The sequence below is a fragment of the Ochotona princeps genome, chromosome 6 (assembly GCF_030435755.1).
Source record: "Ochotona princeps isolate mOchPri1 chromosome 6, mOchPri1.hap1, whole genome shotgun sequence".
NCBI classification, from domain to species: Eukaryota; Metazoa; Chordata; class Mammalia; order Lagomorpha; family Ochotonidae; genus Ochotona; species Ochotona princeps.
The window spans coordinates 12,320,964-12,343,996 of NC_080837.1; the positions used below are offsets into that span (position 1 = coordinate 12,320,964).

Sequence of the window (23,033 nt, forward strand, 5' to 3'; positions counted from 1 at the left end):
TGTCACAGATGGGTGCAAGCTTAAACAAGTCACTCTCTTGTTGTTAGTTACTATCATGATGACCTCCTGCTGGGTGCCAGGCCTTAGAATACATATCTGCACACTGCCAGGCAGATATCAAGAGTAGGCTGCTTTAGACAGAAACTACCAAGTAAAGGTCAGAGGCTGGCACTACAGCTTAGCAAGCTAAGCCTCCACCTGCGGTACCTGTATCTTGCATGGGAGCCGCTTCATGTTCTGGCTGCCCTCTTTCTAATCCAGCTCCCTGCCTGTGGCCTGGGAGAGCAGCAGAGACTGCCCAAATGCTTCGGCCCCTGCAGCCACGTGGGAGACCCAGAAGAAGCCCCCAGCTCCAGCCATCACAGCCATTTGGGGAACCAGCAAATGGAAACTCTTCCTGTTTCGCCTTCCTCTTTAACTCTTTTCAAGAAAAATAAATTTAAAAGATAAAAAATAGGGCCTGGTGCTGTGGCCTAGCGGCTTAAGTCCTCGCCTTGAACGCACCAGGATCCCATGTGGGCGCCAGGTCTAATCCCGGCAGCTCCACTTCCCATCCAGCTCCCTGCTTGTGGCCTGGGAAAGCAGTGGAGGACGCCCCAAAGCCTTGGGACCCTGCACCTGCGTGGGAGACCCGGAAAGAAGTTCCTGGTTTCTGGCTCCGGATCGGCACAGCACTGGCTGTTGTGGTCACTTGGGGAGTGAATCATCGGACGGAAGATCTTCCTCTCTGTCTCTCCTCCTCTCTGTATATCTGACTTTGTAATAAAAATAAAGAAATCTTTTAAAAAAAAGAGAGCTCCCATCTCTAGTTCTCTCCTCAGTGGTAGAGGCTGTGCCAGTGCAAAACCAGGATCTTGGCTTCGGGCAACAGGAAGCCACTCCTTAGTGCAAGCATCCACTGCCTCCTGGCGTGGGCATTAGTAGAAATCTAGGCTCAGACACAGAGCCATGATTCAAACCCAGGCACTGCCACACGGAATGTGGGTATCCCAACTGCCAGGCCAAGTGCCTGCCTCACGCTAAGCTTACCTGATCAAAGGATGCTCTTCAGTGGAGTGGCTCAGCAGAGCATTTGTTTCATCTGTGGACATCTTAGGGGCCTGTGAGAGCGTCGAGTAGCCACAGACCCTCTTGTTGCAACAAGAGCCCCTCGACCCCTAGGAAACCACAAAGGAAAGGCCTCAATAGCCCAGAGGAAGCAGTGGGCTTTATTTTCAGATGGTTTTCCTTGGGTCCTAATTCTCACAAAGTTTACAACGCCCTAGAAAGAGAAGTAAGCAGGAAATCACAGACTGTGGGCTCGAACTGCCACGGAGCCGACTCAGTTCTGCTACAGCTCATTGAGTCTGTCAAAGGTATTTTGAAGTCTTTTATTCCAAAATTTTCATCCCTAATAGTTTTGTGTCACCTGTGTAGTTGACAGGCATAATTGTGTGTGTGTGTGTGTGTGTGTGTGTGTGTGTCTTAATGCCGAATGAGCTAGCCCCTCAGCAGATCAGTAGAAGGACAGAAAAACTAACAAGTATTGGCCGAACACTCTGTGCCTCGGGCCAGGTATGCGTCTGCTGCAGTGTGCAAGCTCTTCTCATCCTGCTCTCCTAGCCCCTTAGGTATTCAGAGCTCTCCCAAGCTTCGCAGCCCCAGATGGTCCTGGAACCTGGTAGGCCTTGCTCCTTGACACACGGAAGCCAATGGCCTCCAAGTCTCATGTCATCCCATCCCTTCCCTTTCTCTTCAAGCCCACAGCCACTTGGCCAGCTAAAACCTGCTGTATTTCTAGCCTAAACAGCAACTATCATCCCTTAATTAATCTGCCTTTTTTTTTTCTAAAGAGTTATGTATTTATTTGAAAGAGTTACAGAGAGAGGGGGCGGGGCAGAAAGATCTGCCATTGACTATTTTACTGCCTAGAAGGCTACCAATAGCCAGGGTTGAGCTAGTAGGAGCCAGGAGCCATGAGCCAGGAGCTTCACCTATGTCTCCCATGTGGGTGGCAAAAACGCAAACACTTGGGCCATTTTCTGCTGCTTTTCTCGGACCAGTAGCAAGGAGCTGGTTCAGAAATGGAGCAGCTGGGTCTCAAACTGGCACCCACATGGGACGCTGGTGTCACAGGCAGCAGCTTGATCGTCTGTGCCACAACAATGCCCATGCCCTGGTCGTTTAACTTCTACTTTATTCAGTCTCCTATCCGTATTCCTTTCTAAAACCAGCACAATCTTTTCAACAGACATCTGAGGAGAATATCATTCGGCAATAAAAAGGAACAGACTATTGATTCATGCTACCACATGATGAACCTCAAAAACATTATGCTAAGTGAAGGAGCCAGAGGCAGAAGACCGCACGTGGCATGCTTCCATTGATGTGCAATGCCGAGAAATGGCAACTAGAGAGAGACAGAGGGCAGATCTGCGGTTGCCTCAGGCTGGGGAGAGGCCGTGAGACTGAGCACAGATGCTCAGGGGGGACCCTGAGCTCACAGAAATGCTCTACAGCTGGATGGTAGGGAGGGTGGCAGAATTTGGAAAATTTGTTAAAAATTATTGAATTATACAGTAGTAGAATCTGGCACACATATGTGGCGAAGAGGAGGCTGGTGAGTTAACAGCAGAGTGCTGGTGGGCTTTCTGGTGCAGACCACTGCGTTTGGGTGTGAAGTTGTCACAGTGGATTTAGGAATGAGATCCATCTCATACCCATTTATTTGTTTATTTTAAGAAGAGGTGTTTTAATGTACTGAAATGCAGAGTTACAAGAGGCAGAGGAATAGAGAGAGAGAGATCGTTCATCTACAAGTTCCTTTCCTCAGTGACCATACAGCTGGGATGCGGCTGTGCCAGACTGAAGCCAAGAGCCAAGAGCTTTTTCCCAGTCTCCCACATGAGTGCAGGGGTTCAAGCCCTTGGACCATTTTTCTTCTGCTTTTCCAGGTGTGTTAGCAGGGAGTTGGATCAGAAGTGGAACAATGAAGACTCAAATGGGACCTGTTGGTGCTGAGAGCAGTTGCTTAGCTTACTATGCCACAGCATCCCTACACAAATTCTTTATTCCAGGGAAGTTGATTTTTTTAACAAAAGATAACAAATATGCCTTATCTTAAAGATATATATCTGGGGCCTGGCATGGTAGCCTAGTGGCTAAAGTCCTAACCTTGCACGTGCCCGGAATCTCATAAGGGTGCTGGCTATAATCCCAGGAGTTCTGTTTCCCATCCAGCTCCCTGCTGGTGGCCTGGGAAAGCAGTCGAGGACAGCCCAAAGCCTTGGGACCCTGCATGCATGTAGGAGACCCAGAAGTTCCTGGCTCCTGGCTTCGGATTGGCACAGCTCTGGCCATAGCGGCATTCCGGGAGCATATGGGATTCCGGAGCATTCAAGGCGAGGAGTTTAGACAGTAGGCCACCGTGCCGGGTCCACATCTTGTTTTTTTTTTTTTTTTAAGCTATATATCTGACCATTAAGTCTTGCCAAATTTCTTGAGCCCTGTGCTTGAAGCAGAGTGAAGAGTCTCACCATGACATTCACTCCTTGCCATCCCTGTCTCCCGTTGTTTGCACAAAGTGTGTGTCCCAGGTGCCCTGGATGGCTTCTGCTCTTCGCACTACACCAGGTACATTTTACTCTTTCCTTTTGCTTTTCATCTCCACTTCGTTTGCTGGTGACAATTTTTCCTAGCAGGAATGACTGCTCTTACATCTGTGTTCCCGTATCACCTCCACCATGAACACATGTCACTGTGGTACGGCCCTGTGAGCCTGTGTCTTGCACTACTACAGGAGTTCGTGAGGGAAGAGGTGTGGTCTAACTCACGGCAGGTGCTGAATCACTGTTGTTCCAGAGTGGCCCATCTGGATGGGGGTTTCTGTATCTTGACACTATTGATGTGTTGAACCAAATAATGCTTTGTAGTGGGAATCTGTGTGAGTACAACCATCACTTGCACTCCTCTGTCACCTTTGCTTGATAACCAAAACTGTTCTCCAAACATTACCACCTACAGTTTTCTTGTGTGGGGAATATGCAACATTGGCCCTTGTTGAGAACCACTGGACAACAGCCTTATCTGCAGTAAACATGGTGCTTTGGATCTTCCTTAAACTCCTGGCTTTGGATCGGCTCAGCTCTAGCCACTGCGGCTACTTGGGGAGTGAATCATCGGACGGAAAATCTTCCTCTCTGTGTCTCCTCCTCTCTTTAAAAACAAACAAAAAAAGATCTTCATTAAACCTGCTGCAACTGAGTGAAGAGGCCTGCAGCCCACTCCTAAAGACTACGTGCTCCGCTGCTCTCGGGAGCAGAGCTGCTCCGGCCCTGAGCCAAGCCCAACATCTCTCTGGCTCACATCCACCTCGGTCAGCCCATCAACTCCACTGAACCAGAAAACCCAGAAGACTTTAGTTGAGAATTTCCTCCCAACTCGGTGTGTCTTCTTCTTCTTTTCTATTTTAACTCCTTGATTCAACAGGATAGACGAGCATGGGCATTGAGCTGTTTTGCCTTCCCTCGCCACTGGCTTGTCCCTTCCTTGTTGGCGGTTGTTGCTTGGAACACACTTGGACAAAGCTCTTTGTATTGTGCTTGGGATATCTGTGACTTGCAGCACATTCTGTGTTTGGCCTCCCCATACTCGTCTTACAGGCTGGGACCGGCTGGGACCGGATGGGACTGGAAAGCCTATGCTTTCTACTTTGTTCTTGTCCTTGTAAACACCTGGCCTCTCCAGGAACTAGACAGGAAAAGCACAGCACTTCTGTCATTGCTTTTGAAAAGGGCTTTTGAAAAGGGCTTTTGAAAAAAGGCTGGCATGGTGGCATAGTATGTTAATCCTCTACCTGCAAGTGCTGGCTTCCCATATGGGTGCAGATCGAGTCCTGGCTGCTCCATTTCCAATCTGGCTCCCTGCTAACAGCCTGGGAAAGCAGTGGAGGCTGGTCCAAAGCCTTGGACCCTGTACATGGGATACCTGGAAGAAGCTCTTGACTTTTGGCCCCTGGCTTTGAACCAGCTCAGCTCTAGCCATTGTAGCCTTCTGCAGACTGAACCAGTGGCTGGAAGACTTCTTTTTCTCTGTCTCTCTTTCTTGCTATATAAAATCTGCCTTTCAGATAAAAATCAGTATTGAGAAAAAGAAAATGAGGACCTGGTATGAAAGCCTAGTGATTAAAGTCCTCGCCTTGCATGCACTGGGATCGCATATGGGCACCGGTTCTAACACCGGTAGCCCTTCTTCCCATCCAGCTCCCTGCCTGTGGCCTGGGAAGGCAGTTGAGGATGGCCCAAAGCCTTGGGACCCAGCGCCCACGTGGGAGACCTGGAGGAGGCTCCTGGCTCCAGGTTTCGGATCGGCTCAGCTCTGGCTATTGTGGCTGCTTGGGGAGTGAATCAGTGGATGGAAGATCTTCCCCTCTGTCTCTCCTCCTCTCTGTATATCTGATTTACCAATAAAAATAAAATAAAAATAAAACAAAATGAATTACTTGTATATTCTGATCATTTTAATTGAATTTTATAAATATAAACACTTCATACAGTTCATGGGTACAGTTCCAACAATATAATGATACATGTCTCTCTCCCCTTCTTTTCTTTTTAATTTTTGCAACAATGTATTTTTGTGTGGTTTTTTTTTTTTTTTTTTGGTGAGACAAATATTTATTTGTTCATTTCTTGCATTTGAAATATTCTTCAATGACATCTTTGACTTGAGATTCTTTGCCATTGTCCTTAGCCAACCACTTTACGGGGTTTCCCCTCTTGGTCAGTTATACAGAAGCCTACCCAATCCCTAAGTTTCTGGTTGTCATCAATTTTTTTTTAAAGATTTATTTTATTTTTATTGGAAAGGAGGATATACAGAGAGCAGGAGAGACAGATCTTCCGTCTGATGATTCACTCCCAAGTGACTGCAATGGCTGGTGCTGTGCCGATCCGAAGCCAGGAGCCAGGAATCTCCTCCAGGTCTCCCACACGGGTGCAGGGTCCCAAGGCTTTGGGCCGTCCTCAACTGCCTTCCCAGGCCACAGGTAAGGAGCTGGATGGGAAGCGGGGCTACTGGGATTAGAACTGGCGCCCATATGAGACCCTGGCGCGTTCAAGGTGATGACTTTAGCTGCTAGGCCACAGCGCCAGGCCCTGTCATCAATCTTAATCAGGTTGTTCTGGTGTTTGGCACACAGGACCTCCACCAACTTGACATACATGGGCTCATCACAGTTGGATGGCAGCACACAGAGGTGGGCTTGGTGCCTTTCTAAGGCTTTGGTGGCTTCACGGATGTCACGCACAAGGCCGGTGTAGATAAGGGTGGTCGTGAGCACCTCTTGTAAAGCAATGTTCATGTCCATTACACCTCCAGCAGCAATGCCTTCCTCGGCCATGGCGGTGGGTTACGGGTGAATGTGCTAGGGCCTCGCCTCTGCGTGACTCGGCAGCAGGAAAGAGTTTTGTGTGATTTTTAAAAGCTTATTTTATCTCTAGAAAGTGAGCAAAGTCCATGTATTTCAAAATACAGATGCAATAACATATTTTTAGTTTTCTTTTTAGTAAAAGGCTTAATGATTCACTAAACAAAGAGTTCAACTAGTCAAACTAGAAAGATCACTGTTCAGGAGGTCATAAGCAGTAACAACATTTCAGGATGTCAATTTCACTCATATATGTTAATTTTTAAATTTCCTGTGTATTACTTACCACAAATCAGTGAAAACATGTGATGCTGCCTTTTTGGGTCTGGCTTATTTCAGCAAGTGTCTTCCATCCTTCCTGAGCGTCATCATTTTTCTGGAGTTCCTAGCTCTGCCTTGTCTTGAAACATACTTCCAGCAGCTTAGAAATAACAATCATTTTATTACTAAATATTTACATACTAATAGAGTTTCAAACACAGACTGTCTGACTCCAAAGCCAGTAGGAGGATTATCTACACTCTGCGACGTAGCCAGGTTTCCAGAATATTTACTATCTTGGTTATTACACTGTCTCAGTTCAAATCCTACCAGATGTGCAACCTGAAATAAAGATCCAAGTGCAAAAGTTCAAAAAGTTATTTCTTTTTCATAGAAAAACGATTCCAGAAAACATTGGTACAAGAGCAGAAGATTGCGGTTGGATAGAAAGCTAGTTCAGTCCATGATGTCATGGAAGTGTCTCCATGGGCATTGACAGTTCTTAAAACACGGAGAAACCCTGGGAGGCAGAAGATGTCTCAGAGTTTCCCACCAGAGGCCAAAGAAGCTGGGATATCAGTCCCGAACATCTCATTCCTGTCTGGTGTGGGCAGCTTCAGATGCACTGGCTGGGGCTCTACCTGGCTGTCCGGCCCCATCCCGCTGTGTAAAGCACCAGGTGTTCGCTGTAGATGAAAGCAGGGCGTGTGGATACAGGCATATCTGCAGTCTGTATACATATTCGGAGTTGATGTTCATGTTTTCTCAATTTTCTGTCTCTGCCGTTTCAACAGCCAGCTGTTTTGTTAGCCAGAAATGAACGTGTGGAAGTAGTTATTCTTGTTCCTCCACTTTCTCAGTGGAAGACCAAATTGCCAACAAGAATACAATTCCGCATTTGTCAGGATGGAGCTCCCTTGTGTCCTCAGAGGTGCCTCTCGTGTGAGCAAAGTCGCTGCACCTGTTGGTCTCCCGGCCTGGGCAAGGTGGGAAGAGGGATGCGCATTAAGCAGAATGCCAAGTTCCTGGCTATAAGGATTAGTCAAAAGTGTGATCATCAGAGTTCTTTCCTGAATGAACAGGAGGATATTAGGAAAGAGACAGAGTTGCGCTTTTCCCTTTAAGGTTGCTAACTGGAAATGATTATAGTAGCTGAATATTGCACACAGATCTCTCCCAACGTCTTGGCGCTTGTTTCCTCAGGGCCATGACTGTAGGCTGAAGGGCCATTTAAGAAGTGAGCTGCGCTCTGGGAATCCATCCCCGAAAGTGGCGGGCAAGAGTCCAGGGTGGCCGCAGCTGTTAGAAGCATTTAAAAGCAATGGACCAGATGTTCACATAGAAATACGGATGGATTTTCAAATCATAACCCCCAGGGTCCACAAAAATAAAGCGAAATAAAAAGGAGGTAGCTGGATGAGACTGTCTCCAAGTCCCTGTGTTTACATAAGGCAGTGTGAACCGTAGAGGTTAGACAGATGAATTCTGTGATCCATTTGCATTGACTGTTGGCTGCTTATGGAGGTGGTGAGTCTCTGACTTCCTGGTTTCCCCACCTAGCCAAAGTCTCAGATCTTCGAAGTTGACAGGAGACAGGACTGTTTCAAATCCCACATTGACCATTTGCTTACTGAGGGGAGCTTGTGTGAGCTGTACAAGCTCTCCGTGCCTCGGTTTCCTAACCTGTAGATGTGCAATAACAATTCCCATACATTGATTTCTACAGGGGTTGGCTCATGGTACAGGCCATGAAATGATGAGCAGTTTCTCCTGCATTGTGGATTGGCAGGAGGAAGACGGACTGCATTTTGTCCTGTGACAGCAGCTCTTGAGGATTCTGCCAATATGGAAATGCCCAGCAGAGAGGAGAGAGCTGAGGGAGGAATTAGCTTAAAGGAAAGCCCATTCTTCCTGAGCGTCCTCCAGATGCTAGCCTGTGGGTGAGTACTGGACTTGCTCTGCCGTCTGGCTCCCCAACCCCTTGACAGCATTCGCCTCCTAAGACTTGTCTGCCCCACCTCAAGTCTCAGCTTGCAGCCTTCATTCCCATCTCTCTTTCCCTTCCAGTTATCGTTTTATCAGCACAGCTCAGAGGACAGATGTATAGACCAGGACAGAGTGAACACTGTTCAATGTTCAGTGGATGGAAGACAGACACCTTTGTCACCTAACCCTTTTTTTTTTTTAAGACTTATTTTTATTACAAAGTCAGATATACAGAGAGGAAGAGAGACAGAGAGGAAGATCTTCTGTCCGATGATTCACTCGCCAAGTCAGCCGCAATGGCTGGTGCGCGCCGATCCGATGCCGGGAACCAGGAACCTCTCCTCCAGGTCTCCCACACGGGTACAGGGTCCCAAAGCCTTGGGCCGTCCTCGACTGCTTTCCCAGGCCACAAGCAGGGAGCTGGATGGGAAGTGGAGCTGCGGGATTAGAACCAGCGCCCATATGGGATCCCGGGACATTCAAGGCGAGGACTTAAGCTGCTAGGCCACGCTGCCGGGCCTGTCACCTAACCCTTTGTCTAAAGCATGGAAATGGGAAGCAGAGGTGCCACAGGAATGTGACAGACATGGAATTGGCTCCAGGGCTTGAGCAAATGACTAGGGCAAAGGTTTTGCTAAAGAATAAATCAGTCAAGTGAAGGGTGTGGTGAGGGGAATGAGACAGTTGGGGAGGAAGGTAGAGTGCCTAGACTGTTAGAATGGCTTATGTGCAATGGAGAAGTGAGAAAGTATTCAAAGATCCAGAATGTGCCAGGCTGGGGCTTTGCCTGGCCTGGAAAGTCACCTTAAGAATCTGAGGTCAGTCCTAGGATGATGGATCAGAAATGGACTTCCACAGAAGTGTTACAGGCAGACTAATATGTACTGGAGACTTCTGGGATTCAGCAGGACACACTAGCTTTGAAGAAATGAAGAGAGGAAACCTGGTCAGGAGAGCATTCAGGATAAAGGGAGGGAGAACACACAGTGAAGCCTTGTTGAAAGGGCAGACTACACTTGATCAATGAGAGGCAGTCTCTTCTGTGTTGTGCCTGAGTGTGGGGAGCGGGGTGCTAAAGCCAATCCTGGGACTGGGAGGGGCCCTTGCAAGATGGCAGCTGGCCCAGGGCCAGGAGGCGGAGCTGGTCTCGCCAGCAGCTAAACAGGATAGGCTAGTTCCCCCGTGGTGATTACTGGCCTATCATGTAGCGCCAAGTGGACCCACGGGGAGAAGTGATTGGTGGAGAACTATATAAAAGTAGCGGGCAAAAACTAGTGGGAGGACAGATGGACGAAGACAGAGGACAGATGCACGGAACAGACGATGATGCGAAGAAAGACTGGGGGGCGACAAGGAGAAAGACTGGGGAATGAAGCAGAGAGTACGGGAAGAAATGTGGGAAGAAGGATGGCGGAAAACAGGAGGAAAGGTGGCAGAAGAAGCGAGTAGGAAAGCTTAGACCAATGGGTACAGGCGCAGCGAAGAGAAGGTTTTATTTTTTTTTTTAAAGATTTATTTTTATTACAAAGTCAGATATACAGAGGAGGAGAGACAGAGAGGAAGATCTTCCATCTGATGATTCACTCCCCAAGTGAGCCGCAATGGCTGGTGCTGTGCCGATCCGGAGCCGAGAACCAGGAACCTCTTCCAGGTCTCCCATGTGGGTACAGGGTCCCAAAGCATTGGGCCGTCCTCGACTGCTTTCCCAGGCCACAAGCAGGGAGCTGGATGGGAAGTGGAGCTGCCAGGCTTAGAACCGGCGCCCATATGGGATCCCGGGACGTTCAAGGCGAGGACTTTAGCCACTAGGCCATGCCGCTGGGCCCGGAGAGGTTTTAAACGCAGCCGCTTTTGGCAGTGAAGGGTCCGGCTGCCAGCTTTTCCCAGACCCCCAAGAGCTTGCCTCAGCGTTTTTGGTGTCGCCGCTGCTGGACAGCAGCGACTTGTGAGAGACTTAAGGAAATGGGAAGCTCAGGACAAAGTAACTCTTGGAGAAGGTAAAAGTGGGAGAAGATGAAGTGGACATTGTGTGGGGTTCCCAGAGTTTTCCAATGGCAGTGAGGACTGGGAGCAGGCAGCCATCCAGGTTTCAGGGACTGCATCACCCAATGCCCTGTCCTAGCTCACCCACATCCTTTATGATAGCTTTATAACCTCCTGAACACATTGGCCCTCTCTTAGCACAGCTCTGAGGAACCATCCACACTCAACATTGCTGTAGCATCAGCTCAGTGCCTCTCCCTCTGCCACCCTTGCTCCCCCTGGATGAGCTTCCTACTCCGTATGCTGCATCTGAGTGCTCCCCCCTGACTCCAATGAATCCATCCTTTGTGTTTGCGCCTTCTAAAATGACCATCCAAAGAGAAGTCGGTTTACTACCTCTCAGTCTCAGCTGATCTCATGACTTTCTGGGCGTTCTGAGTCCAGGTCTACGTGGACTTGTGCTTCATTTGTGCTAACAGAGCCCAGCTGCTTCGAGTTGTTCTTACAGAGGGAGGCTGAATACAGGAGAGCTGAGGCACATCAGCTGGCAGCCAAAGCTGTGGCCCCCATCATGTGAGAGATGTTGCTGGTTCAGAACCCCGTTTAAAGTCAGCACAGCCAGTACAACGTGGAAACAAGGTAAGTTATCCTTGCTGCGCCACTCAATTATAATCCACAGATCTCTAAGTAATGAAGCGATGACTGTTTGAAGTCCTTAGGTTTTGGAGTGACTCAATAAGAGCTAACTAGAACAGTTTGGCTGTGCCTACGGGAATGTGTGTGATCAAGTCAAGTGGAGGGGCTGGTTTTCTTGCCAGCTACCAGGGGGTTAACATAGCTCTTCCACTCCGCCCCTGGAAGAGGTTATGTTTTGTCATCCCTGGGAGCAGCAATGCTCAGCTCATCTCCACTCTTGGAATGGGAAGATGCCAGCACTACTACCTCTTAAGCTCTCTGTGTCTGTAGAGAGAAGCAATTTGCTGCCAAAGGAGCAAATGAGGCTCAGCCTTCTGCAGAAACATTCATCGTCTTGTGCTGCTCCAGGCAGAATCCCAGCACCTAATTCCCTTCTGCGGGAGCTGGCTCCAAGTACATCCGTCTTCACAAGCTCATTATTCATCTGATTATTTTTATGCCGTCCCAGTGGGAAATAAAAGCCATCAATAAATCACAATGTTGCTGCAGATTATGCTAAATGACCTGGGCAGAGTGCTGGCTGTGCCAATCTCTGTGGCCACGAGCGCCAGAGCCACTTGTGTACAGCCCTGCTCCAGGGCTACAGAATGACACCACCTCTTACCCTGGATGTTTGCCTGCCTCTCTACTTGTCCTTAACATGCTGATTAACCCAAGAGTGCTCACAGTTCATGAGCTCAGGAGTCCTGGAATTGTCAAAAGACCCGAGCTGTGTGACACTGGACTAGCCAGCTTGGCTTCTCTGAAGCTTTTGTCAGAAATGGCCAGAAATGTATGTTGTGAGAACTAAATGAAAACCAAAATGTGAAAGTTGCACACTTTAAAAATCCATGGATGTACAAAGCAAAAACAGAAAAAGAGAAAAAAAAAAAACCCACAGAAATCTGTGGGTGTAAATGGGGAGGCGTTTCAATGTTTATTACTTCAATTAAGTGGAACTTGTTGATAACACCGTGGAGAAATGGACTACACTGGACATGAGGTGCCGTGAGTAATGGTATATGATGTCTTTAACGCCCTCTTGTTTGAAATTAATCCAGTAGTGTTTTCCCTGTCAATTTCCTAGAGCCATTACGGGACTCAAATCAAATCACGACTAAGGAGCCCTCCGGCAAAGCGTTAAGTTATACAGATGTAAGATGCATTCCTGAATCATTCTTACTTTAAACTGTTGTTTTCGTTTCGCTCATTTTGTTTTTGTCAATCTTCCTTTTTGCTTTGGCTTGGGTTTTCAGCATTATTGAAAGTCTTTTCTAGGACTTCCTAAGATAATCAAGGAAACTTGGACTGACTGCTTTTCTTGGAAGAAAACAAAACTACTATTACTGAGTACTCACTACCTTTCAGCCTTCCCAATATGTGACCTCTGTTACCAGCCCTTTAAGATGCACAACACGTCTCTGTTTCCTTTAGGGAGGTCCTGGGATTCCAAGAAGCCAAGTGTCTGCTCAGAGTCATACAGCTGGAGCGAGAGCTCGCTTCTGTCCTTGAGACTCCAATGCTGTTTTCTTTCTTTAGAGTTGCCACTCGTCTGGGATTCTTTTAGCTTAAATCGCTTGTGGTATCAGTGTCATGTGAGGTTGATTTTAGCTGGAGCCATCAACGGTGACAAAGAAAATCAGATTTACCAACTGCAGAAATGTTTCCATGGATACATTAGACCCAGGAACCTCTGAATCAAGGGACTTTAGTAGAGCTACAATCTCTGCATAGGATTTTTGAAACCAAGAGCATTTTTTGGTCAAAACAAAGAAGGAATCGATTGCTTCAAAAAGAGAATTGGTTGGCATATAAGTCACATTCAAGGGAACCTACAGGCAGCACCTCCCTGCTCAAGTTTCTGAATGTACTGAGGAACACGATAAAGGAATAAAACAGGAATACCAGAATAACTCCTTTACTGATGGCAAAACATCTGACCCTGAGGTTTTTAACAGATTGTGTGCATCTAGAACATTGGAAGTTTTGTGTGACCAAGGTGTGCCTCTTCAGGGCATGCGCCTCAGAGGGGATGGTAGAAGAGCCTGGGTTTTGCTTTTAACTCACCATTCAGAAGCCAGGGTAACAAGGAATGATATACCTTCACACAATCTTTATCCTCTGAAAATGATATCAGGGTTTGATGAAAACTTCAGAACACTGTAGAATTTTCCAGAAAAATTTTCAGTTGTTGCAAGGAATAAAGCCCAAGATTTAAATGTCTACGATCAAATAATAGAAAAAGAAACAAAAAATACTTGTAAGATATTCCTATAAGTTAAATAAACTTTCAGTGTCTGCTAACCAAAATTTAATTAAACAAGAAAAACTACAATAAGAGCTCTGGGAAAAACTTGCATTATTGTAGATGACAAAAATATATCCTTATATATAAAACTCTTGACACAAAGAAGAAATAAGAAAATCTTAAGATACTTTAGACTACATGCTAAAATACTTCAGACTACGGTATGAAAATATTGCATCTAAATCTATCACAGTTAGCTAAACCAGTGTTTTGAGAGAAATGCTTTAAAGCTTAAGCTTGTGCTAATGAAGATAAAATATCAAAAATTAGTACTCAAAGTTACCCTCTAAAAAAACTAGGAGTCAGGTTTGGGGAAAAGTACAAAATAAATTCAAAATAAATAGAAGGATGTAGTTATAAAGTTAAAGCAAACAAAAGATAAGAAAAATAATAATTAAAAAAAAACAAAGATTGTCTCCTTGGAAAGATAAGTAAAATTGGTAAATCCTAATGAATGGGATAGAACAATCATAAAAACATAAAAATGAAACAACCATTATCAAGGACAACTGAGTGCTATTATTACAGATGCTACAGACATTAAAAGTTATAAAACATTATAAATAATATATCAATAAATTCAGCATCATGAGCAAAGTCAAAATGTAATTTATGGGAAATGACACAAAATCAAACAAATTTGAAATAGCCTATAACTAATAAAATACAATTTTTACATACAATCTTTAAGAAAATAAAGAAGTTAGACTACTGTTTAACTAATGCCACTTCACATCAGCATAATATTAATGCCAAAATCTGTGAAAGATATACCAAAAATAAAATAAAATAAAATTACAGGTCAATATTCTTTGTGAACATAAATACAAAAAATTCCAAGCAGCTTTTAGGAAGCTGAATTTCACAGTATTAAAATACACATCATGACTATTTGTAATTTGTCCTGAAAGCTTAAAGTATACTTAGCATTAGAGAATGAATTGCGAAGTTCATCAAATTAACAGCCTGAAAAAAGGAGAAAAGCAAAGGAGGCTTTGATTGCTAAACATCATGCCAGAGGTTCTAGCCATTGCAATAAGGCAAGACAAAAGTAAATTTCACACAGATTCAAAAATAAAGAGTAAAACTTCCCCTGTTTGGAATGACATGCTGTTTGTACAGAAAATCTCTTTAGCTACAAAACAGCTTTTGGAATTAAAAGTTAATAAAGCTATGGGATCTGAGTATTACACTCAAAAGTGGATCTAATTGTGTCCAACTAGCTGCAGAAATGAAAAAAAAATCCTAAAATGTATAAGATTGATGTTATGTATTTAAGATGAAATAAACGCTGCAAATATGAAGTACAATGAAATTAAGCTATTATAAAGATTAGGGGGAAAAAATGGTGTATGGGTGGGCAGTGTGGGAAGGAGTGTGGGGAGGGTGGGGTGTACTACTGTGTTCCTGAATCTGTGTGGTGAAGTATGTGAAATCTGTTCACGTAATGTCAGTCAATCAAACAAATAAATAGGCAAAAAGAGTCCTGCACATTGAAAATTAAAGAACATTTCTGGGAGAAACTAAAGATCTAAATAATTGGACACAAAGATCACATTTAGGTATGATTAGTTAATTTTCTACAAATTAGGTCGCTGAATCTATGGGTCAATCAAAAGTCAAGCAGGATTTTTAAGATCAAAAATTTTCAAACTTATTTTTTAAAATTTGAAATTGCTAGCACTTATAAACTGCAAGAACAAATCTGAAAAAAGAAAGTAAGTTAGGGCCCAGCACAATGGCTCAATTGGCTAATCCCCCGCCTGTAAGCACCATGATCCCATATGGGTGCCAGTTCTTGTCCCGGTTGCTCCACTTCCCATAGAGCTCCCTGCTTGTGGACTGAGAAAACAGTGGAGGATGGCCCAAAGCTTTGGGAGCCTGTGCCCACATGGGAGACCTGGAAGAAGCTCCTGACTCCTGGTTTCAGATTGGTTCAGCTCTGGCCATTGTGGCCATTTGGGGAGTGAACCAGTGGAAGGAAGATCTTTCTCTCTCTCTCTCCTTGTAAATCTGCCTTTCAGATAAAAAAAATATGCAAGCCAAGCTAAACAAGTGCATGTTTTAAGGATGCATGTCTACTTGATAATAATGCTATAAATAAAAGGAAAAACTATCATAAAAATCTATGTTTTTGTCAGGGTTCCATCAGAGAAGCAGAATTCCACAATATCATAGACTGCAGGACTAACTAGAGGTGGCCATGGAAGGCACTGTAGAGGCAGGTTCAGAAAAGGGAGTTACTGCTGTTGTCATCATCTCCTTATCCAGAAAGACGTCTCCACCTTTAACCCTGGTGCATCTCTGGAGTGGGTTAGTAAGCATGTGTGCCAGGGACCACCTCCCCCGAGTCAGATACTCTCACTGAGCTCAGTGCTGTGTTATATAACATACGGTACAAAGTGCATACAGTATGACCCAGTTCACTTTGCCGTAGCACAGTCCTTTTTACCACCCTTGCCTCCCCATGCCAAATAGTCCAGTCCCCATACATGATTTAAACCTGGCACTGTGTGCTAGAACGAAGCGGGGGTTTCCCAGGTGCTCAGATCATGTTACCCGTGTCTCAAACTAGGCATTGGACACATCACAAAGCTACTTGCAACAGAAACCAATTATTCAGAAGAACATACCATTATGGGTAAGAATAAGACTTCTGACACCCCATTCTGACACCCCAGCTCTCCGTTCCTGCAGAGAATCTATTCCCCCAGGCTGCAGAGAGAGAGAGAGAGAGAGAGAGAGAGGTGAAAGATGTCTGTCTCAGCTCCTGACAGTTCTTCTATACTCAGCTCTGCAGTGGTGAGCCTGGGCTTTAGCAACTCAATTCCCTTGTTGCCAGCTGTTCCCTGTTAAGTCTCATCAACAGGGAGGTTAAAAGAAGCCTGGAAGACAGGAGGATGAGAAGGGGTGATCCTTCCTGTGTGCTTGCTGTTCCTGGAAGTGTTGCCCTAGCAACAGAGTCAGTCCCAGGGTTCAGCATTTTGCACCCTGTTAGAGGTACCAGAAGCTCCCAGGAAAACCCCCTTCTAAGAGGACAGAGCCTGACTTGCGGATAGAGTCCTTCTCAGCTCCTGTGTACAAGAGCATTTAGCTCATGCCCCCACAGCCTGGCGCTGTGAGACCCCTGTCAGTTCTAGGGTGCCAGTACCAGCAGCCTGCTACCCTTTTCTGAGAGGTCTGTGCTTCCACAGTCTCCCACCAGCCTCCTGGGTGTCCCTCCTGTTCTAGGGGTGGTATGTGTATGATACAGGTGTGATATATGTGCAGTTACTGAGTATGTCTGGGATACGATTTAAATGTATCCACCAAAGGTTCCTGTTTCGGAAGCTTGGTGTTGGTATGGCATTACTAAGAAGAGATGGTGGACCTTTAAGAGGTGGGGCCCAGCGGGAGAGAGGTAAGTCATTGGAAATACTGCCCTCAGAATTGGCTAAGGAGTCCTCCTGAGACCCTAGTTGGCTTGTGCCAGAGTAGCTTCTTATGGAAAAGCAGGACAGACCTCTCCCTCATCTCTGACTCCCAGCCTCACCCTGTGACCCTTACCCACATGCTCTCACCATTGCCATCATTGCCACATCAACAACCAGGAAATTCTCCCTGGAAGTGAATAGAAGCCAGTCCCATTTACTTAGACCTTCAAAACTGTAAGCTAAATCATTTTTTTTTTTTTTTTTTTTTTTTTGCTACAAATTACTTAGCTTCCAGTATTTTGTCACAACACTTACCCAGCTGATTCCCTCTACTGAATCTTCCTGTTGACTTGGCTTTTTGTATTGATGAAATGTTTTGGAACTTTGTGACTATACTAAACAACCTGTGGATATACTGAAATCTACTCGACTAGGATGGATTTTATCATTATCTAAGTTATGTATTATTAAAAATACATATCCATTATGTTGAAATATTTGTCTTGATGCTCAATTATATAGCATTAATCAAAGAGAGTGTTCAGATGAGCTTTTGTGTCCACTTGGCTGGCCATGGGGTGTTCAAGGACTTCATCACATGTTATTCCAGTGTTTATCATTGTGTTCTGAATGTTTCAGGCAGTCGAGCACTGAATAAAACAGATCGTTCCACAGTGTGAGGTGATTGTCATTCAATCAATTGGGAGATCTGTCTCCCCGAATCAAGAGGGAATTCTTCAGCAGGCTACCTTCAGACTGTTGACTTCATTTATGTCATAGTGAATTGGTGTCTTAGCAGGCAACGTTGGAGTTCCAGCCTGCCAGCCCACCCTGCAGATTTGCCCTTCCAGCCTCCATAACTGTGTGAACTATTTACAGTCAATATTTCTGAACATATACTCAACCTAATTCTTTGCTTCTCCAGAGAACCATGACTAATATAGAGTAACTGTTGGTGAATCCCACGGACTCACAGGTTTGGAGACTTTTGTCTTAACATATTTGAGATTCTAAGGGCAAACCCTTTTTTTTTTTTGATATAGCTTTCAGACATCAAACTGAAATCAATGCAGGGAGAAAAGAACAATCTCTTCAACAAATTGAGCTGGAAAATTGAATTTACCCTTACCTTACATCTTACACAAAAATAAACTCAAAATAGATCAAGAATCTAAATATATGACCTGATACCATCAAACTATTAGAGGAAAACAGTGGGAAAATTTAACAAAATATAGATATAGGCCAAGACTTCTTGTAAGAGCCCAGAAACAAAGGTAATTTAAGCAAAAACAAAAAAGGGATTACATCAAGCTAAGAAGCTTCCATGTTGCAAAAGAAGCCATCAACAGAGTAAAGGAGCAGCCAATAGAAAGGAAGAAAATATTTAAAATTATGCAACTAATTCAGGACATACAAAGAGCCCAGAAAACTCAACAACAACATACAAGCAATCCAATTAAGAAATGAGCAAAGAACATGAACAGGTAATATTCAAAGAATGAAATACAAATGGCCAACACATATATGAAAAAAAAAAAAGCTCAGATTAACTAGCCATTAGGGAAATGGAAATAAAAACCAAGTAGAATAACTATCATCTAAAAATCAAAAAGTAATAAGTGCTGGAAGGACTATGAGGAAAAGGTGCATTAATCCACTATTGGTGATAATATAGGGTGGTAAAATCAGTATACAAGACAGCATGGAGATTCCTGAGAGACCTGAAAATAGATCTACCATATAACCCAGCCATTCCCAACCCAGCTGGAAATTCACCCAAATGAAGTGAAATCAGCGTATGAGAGAGTTATTTGTACACCCATGTTTATTGCAACTGTATTCACAATAGCTAAGACATAGAACCAACCCACATGTCCATCAAAGCTTGACTGTATAAAGAAATGTGGTATAAATACACTATGGAATACTCCTCAGGCATCAAAAATGAAGTCCTGTCTTCAGCAAGAAAAATGGACACAACTGGAAATCATTAAGCACAGCAAAATAACCCAGTTTCAAAAGGACAAAGACCATATGTTTTCTGTATATGTGGCAGCTGATACAGAATGCACACAAAACAGTGTAGGAATGAAATGATCACTTTGGGATGGGATTGTCATATTTTTTTTTTTTTGGCCTATGTTTATACTCCAATGGAAATATGGTGGTGCATTTTTACTTTTTTACTTATTGACTATTAGGATTGGTGGCAACTTAAGCCTGTGACTAGGGAGTAGATTAAAATTATGACATTACAAATACTGCTGAAGAGAGGGAAAAAAGTGGGTACTGGTCAGGGGAGAAGAGAGTGAAGAAAATGTGATTGTTTTCTTGGACTATACCCATGGGATGCACAAGATCTGCTCCCCTTATTGTAAAAACAAAAACAGACATCTAGCTCCCTGAACATTTAGTAATGCCACTCCTCAGAGATCCACGTCCCAGCTCTGAGAGTCCTTTTCCGTCTCTAGAGGTGAATGGGCCTGTGAAGCTTTAGGCAAATAAGTGCTCACAGCATTTCTAAATTCCTTTTATGTAACTACAGAATGATTGTTGGGAACCCCAGAGAGGAATGGGCAGTGGCTTATGACTGGAGAGGACAATGGACATTGATGAAGAACAGACGGAACAGTGGACATGTTACTGACACGTGCCTGACTCAGCGTTAATGAGGGGTTAATGGAATTCACTCTGCCTTGATTTCTTGGTTTTATTAAGTCCCTGGAACTCAGTTCCACCTCTCTGAGAAATCGAACAGGGCAGCCAGATGAACTACAATGAAGTTTCTTCTATTCAGCAGAATAGAGACTCCCAAAAGAAATTCAGTTCAGTCTTGGTATATTAAAAGAAGCATTCTTCCTTAAACAGCTGAGTTGATCAATTGGGATTTATTTATTTATTTATTTATTTATTTTTGATCAATTGGGATTTATAACCACTACAAAAACATTTTTTAATTACTCTCAAGTAGGATTTTGACATTTTTGTGGTATGGTAAGAAGTGGGTTTTCAGGAACTGAATCTTCACTGATAGATTTTCAGCTTGGTGTCCATCAGGGCAGCTGGAGAGCTACATGCCAAGACTATTGCAGTGGCTGACTATGGGAAAAATGTTTTAAGATCTTAATAAAAGTGATCTGAATTCTATGGAGAGGTATGAAAGTCCCCAAATATCTGTCAGTCTTGAAAAATAAGATCAAAGAGAGAAGCTGTAGGGTCAACAGGAAGGTATGAAAGCATAAGGCAAAGCCACATAAGTGAAAACTGTGGATTCTGAACAGGAATTGTCAGATTCATTCAAGAAAGAAGTTGGAGGCTGAAAACATATGTATACAAAGAGACTTTGAAAATTTGATGTAAAATGTAGTTAACAGACAAATTTATTTAGGTGCCAAATAAAAAGAAATGCATGCGTAGTTTCTTTATTACACAAGTATTCCAGGAAGTTTTTGAAGACCCTTTGTGTGGGAACCTGGTTTATAAGAATATAGTGAATAACCATGGAAAAGAAAGGTGATTATTCTTTTTTTAGAATTTATTTTTTGTTGGAAAAGCAGATCTACGGAGAGAAGGAGAAACAGTGAGAAAAATCTTCCATCCATCTGCTGGTTCACTCTCCAAGTAGCCACAATGGCTGGAGCTGAACTGATTTGAAGCCAGGAGCCAGGAGCGACTGGGCTCCCATGCAGGTGCAGGGTCCCAAGGCTTTGGGCCATCCTTTACTGCTTTCCCCAGCCACAATCAGAAAGCTGGATGGAAAGTTGAATAGTGGGATATGAACTGGCATGTACAAGGTGAGATTTAGCTGCTGAGCCACTGCGCTGGGCCCAAGAAAAGTGATTATTTAATAGTATGGGAAATGCTTGTTTACTGAGAAAACAAAGGTGAACTCTTGCTTATTCTACTTATTTTATACAGATAATAAACTCAACTCAAATTTAAGAACTGAATCTAAAAGGAAGACTATAAAACTGAAAGAAGAAATTGCTGAGAAATATCTTTACAATTTTACAAGAGCTGTAAACATCTTATAGATGACCCTTAAAACCATTCTGTTAGGGAGAAAATGACCAAGATCATGTAATAAGAGATCACCCTAGATGGGTTTAATAAGTATAGAATGAACTAGAAGACATTCTTTGGAATGTCAAAAATGTGGGTGGGAGTTTCTGTGCACTGGCTTATCTCATCAGGTGGAAAGCTTGCAGACCACATTGGAGTGCTGGTTTGAATCCTGACACCTCTGCTTCCCAACCAGCTTCCCGCCACCACTTCCCTGGAGGCAGTAGAGGATGACCCGGTTCGCTTCCACCATGGTCAGAGGCCAGACTGCCTCCTGCCTTCATCTTGGCCTGACTCTGGCTGTTTTGGGGGAGTGAATCAAAATATGGAAGATTCTCTGTCCTCTCTGTTTCTATTTTTTTCTCTCGCCACCTCCTCTTCTTCTTAAGTAGGTAAAAAAATAAGGAAATATTTAAAAAGAAAACATAAATAAATGCCCTAAATGGGTAGGTATTTGGCACAGCCGTTGATTCCTCTTGACACGCCTCTAACTAATATCAGAGTCTCTGCATCCAGGTACTAGATTCGCATCCAATTCCAGCTCTCTGAAAATGTGTACCCTGGGAGGCGGCAGGTAATGGGTACATTATAATATACACTTGGATCAATTCTGGTCTCCTGGTTTTAACCTTGGTCCAGCTCTAGCCATTCCAAACATTTGAGGAGTGAACCAACAATTGAAAAATCTCTTTCTCTTTCTTCCTTTCTCTACCTTTCAAAAAAAAATTTCTAAAATCTTTCTCAAGGTTGAAAATTGTTATTCACATAAATGAAGAATATTGGATCTGAACCATAAATTAGGCAATACTAAGTGTTGTGTGAATATTAAATTTATCAGGGCCTATACAATGGTGTAGCGGACTTAGCCTCTGCCTGTGGTACTGGCATCCCATTCAGGGACCACTTTGAGTCTTGGCTGTTTCACTTCCAACCCAGCTCCTTGTTTATAGCCTGAAAAGGCAACAGAGAATGGCACAAATCCTCGGACCCCTCACAAGCATAGGAGATCCAGAAGAAGGCTTCCGGTCTGCTCAGCCCCAGCCACCTGGGAGTGAATCAGTGGACGGAAGTGCTCTCTTTAGCTTTTCCTCTCTCTCAGTCTGATTGTCTCTCTTTCCCTCTCTCTTGCTCTTCTTGTCCATCTGTAACTCTGCCTTTCAAATAAAAGTAAATCTTTTACAATGTCAAATTTATCAAATTAAGAAATTGCATGAGGGTATTTATATTTAAATAATTGGAGGTGACACATTGGGATGTCAACAAGTTGCTTTCAATGATTTCATCAAAATATATATCTTCACAACAGTCAATGCCCTTGACTGTCCACTGAAGAATGATTGAGATAAGTGATGTGTGTCATATATTTTTCCATCACAATAAGAAACAAGCAAAAACAAAGCAAGACAAGATAAAACCTAGTATCTGGTAAAGATTACAGTTAGCTGTGAACTAAATGATGTTAAATAATAATATAATCTAGCTAGATTATATATACTTAAAGAGCACATTGTCAGTTCATGGGTGTGCTGAAACTCGAGCCCTAGAATTTTCGAGCAGGTGGAGCTGCTGCACTCAAGCAAAACTTTTTAAAGTTTTATGCTAGGCTTCCAAAGGACTCTAGCTCATGGGTTTGAGCTCAGTCTCAAGGCATCCTACCCGGCCTCAGAGTCTTCGGTGCCCTGAAATAGTCAGCAGAAAGTAGTGCAAGAATAATCAGTGTCTGAAACCCATTCTGTGCATTGCAAGCCATTTAGTACTCCATTCTCTGTGTAGACTTAAACATCTCACTTCCAGGAGGATCCAAATGCTACACTCACAGAAGAAGAAGGAGAAAAAGAAGAAAAAGCCCACAGCAGCCCCTGGAGCCCTCCTGAGGGGAGGCCCAGCTGCCCGCAAGGGCTCACCGACTGCCCAAAGGGAGGACGGCCAGAGTAGA

At 44.0% G+C, this 23,033-nt stretch overlaps 2 protein-coding genes across 3 annotated transcripts in view; one reads left to right on the forward strand and one right to left on the reverse strand.

Annotated features, from left to right (window-relative positions):
* Positions 1–23,033, forward strand: part of LOC101517949 (holocytochrome c-type synthase-like) — a 91,813-nt gene that overhangs the window by 38,255 nt on the left and 30,525 nt on the right. The window contains exon 7 of one of the 2 annotated variants that reach the window (XM_058665605.1): positions 18,076–18,109. The exons of the other annotated variant lie outside the window; for it this stretch is intronic. Within the exon in view, the coding sequence (XP_058521588.1) occupies positions 18,076–18,094 (19 nt within the window). The 3' untranslated portion in view covers positions 18,095–18,109. Of the gene's footprint in view, positions 1–18,075; positions 18,110–23,033 lie in introns of those variants that run through there. 2 annotated transcript variants of the gene reach the window in all.
* On the reverse strand, positions 5,727–6,379 carry LOC101527686 (small ribosomal subunit protein eS12-like). Its single transcript, XM_058665608.1, has 2 exons — positions 6,150–6,379; positions 5,727–5,814 (listed from the first exon to the last, which is right to left on the reverse strand). Exons 1-2 carry the CDS (start codon positions 6,377–6,379, stop codon positions 5,727–5,729), a joined length of 318 nt encoding a protein of 105 aa, XP_058521591.1.

Excerpts from the sequence above, each read along its gene's own strand:
- LOC101527686 (XM_058665608.1), bottom strand. The coding sequence starts at position 6,379 with ATGGCCGAGGAAGGCATTGCTGCTGGAGGTGTAATGGACATGAACATT. Across the intron at positions 5,815-6,149 it reads AAACACCAGAACAACCTGAT|AAAAATTGATGACAACCAGA; the intron begins TAAGATTGATGA and ends AAATCTTTAAAA.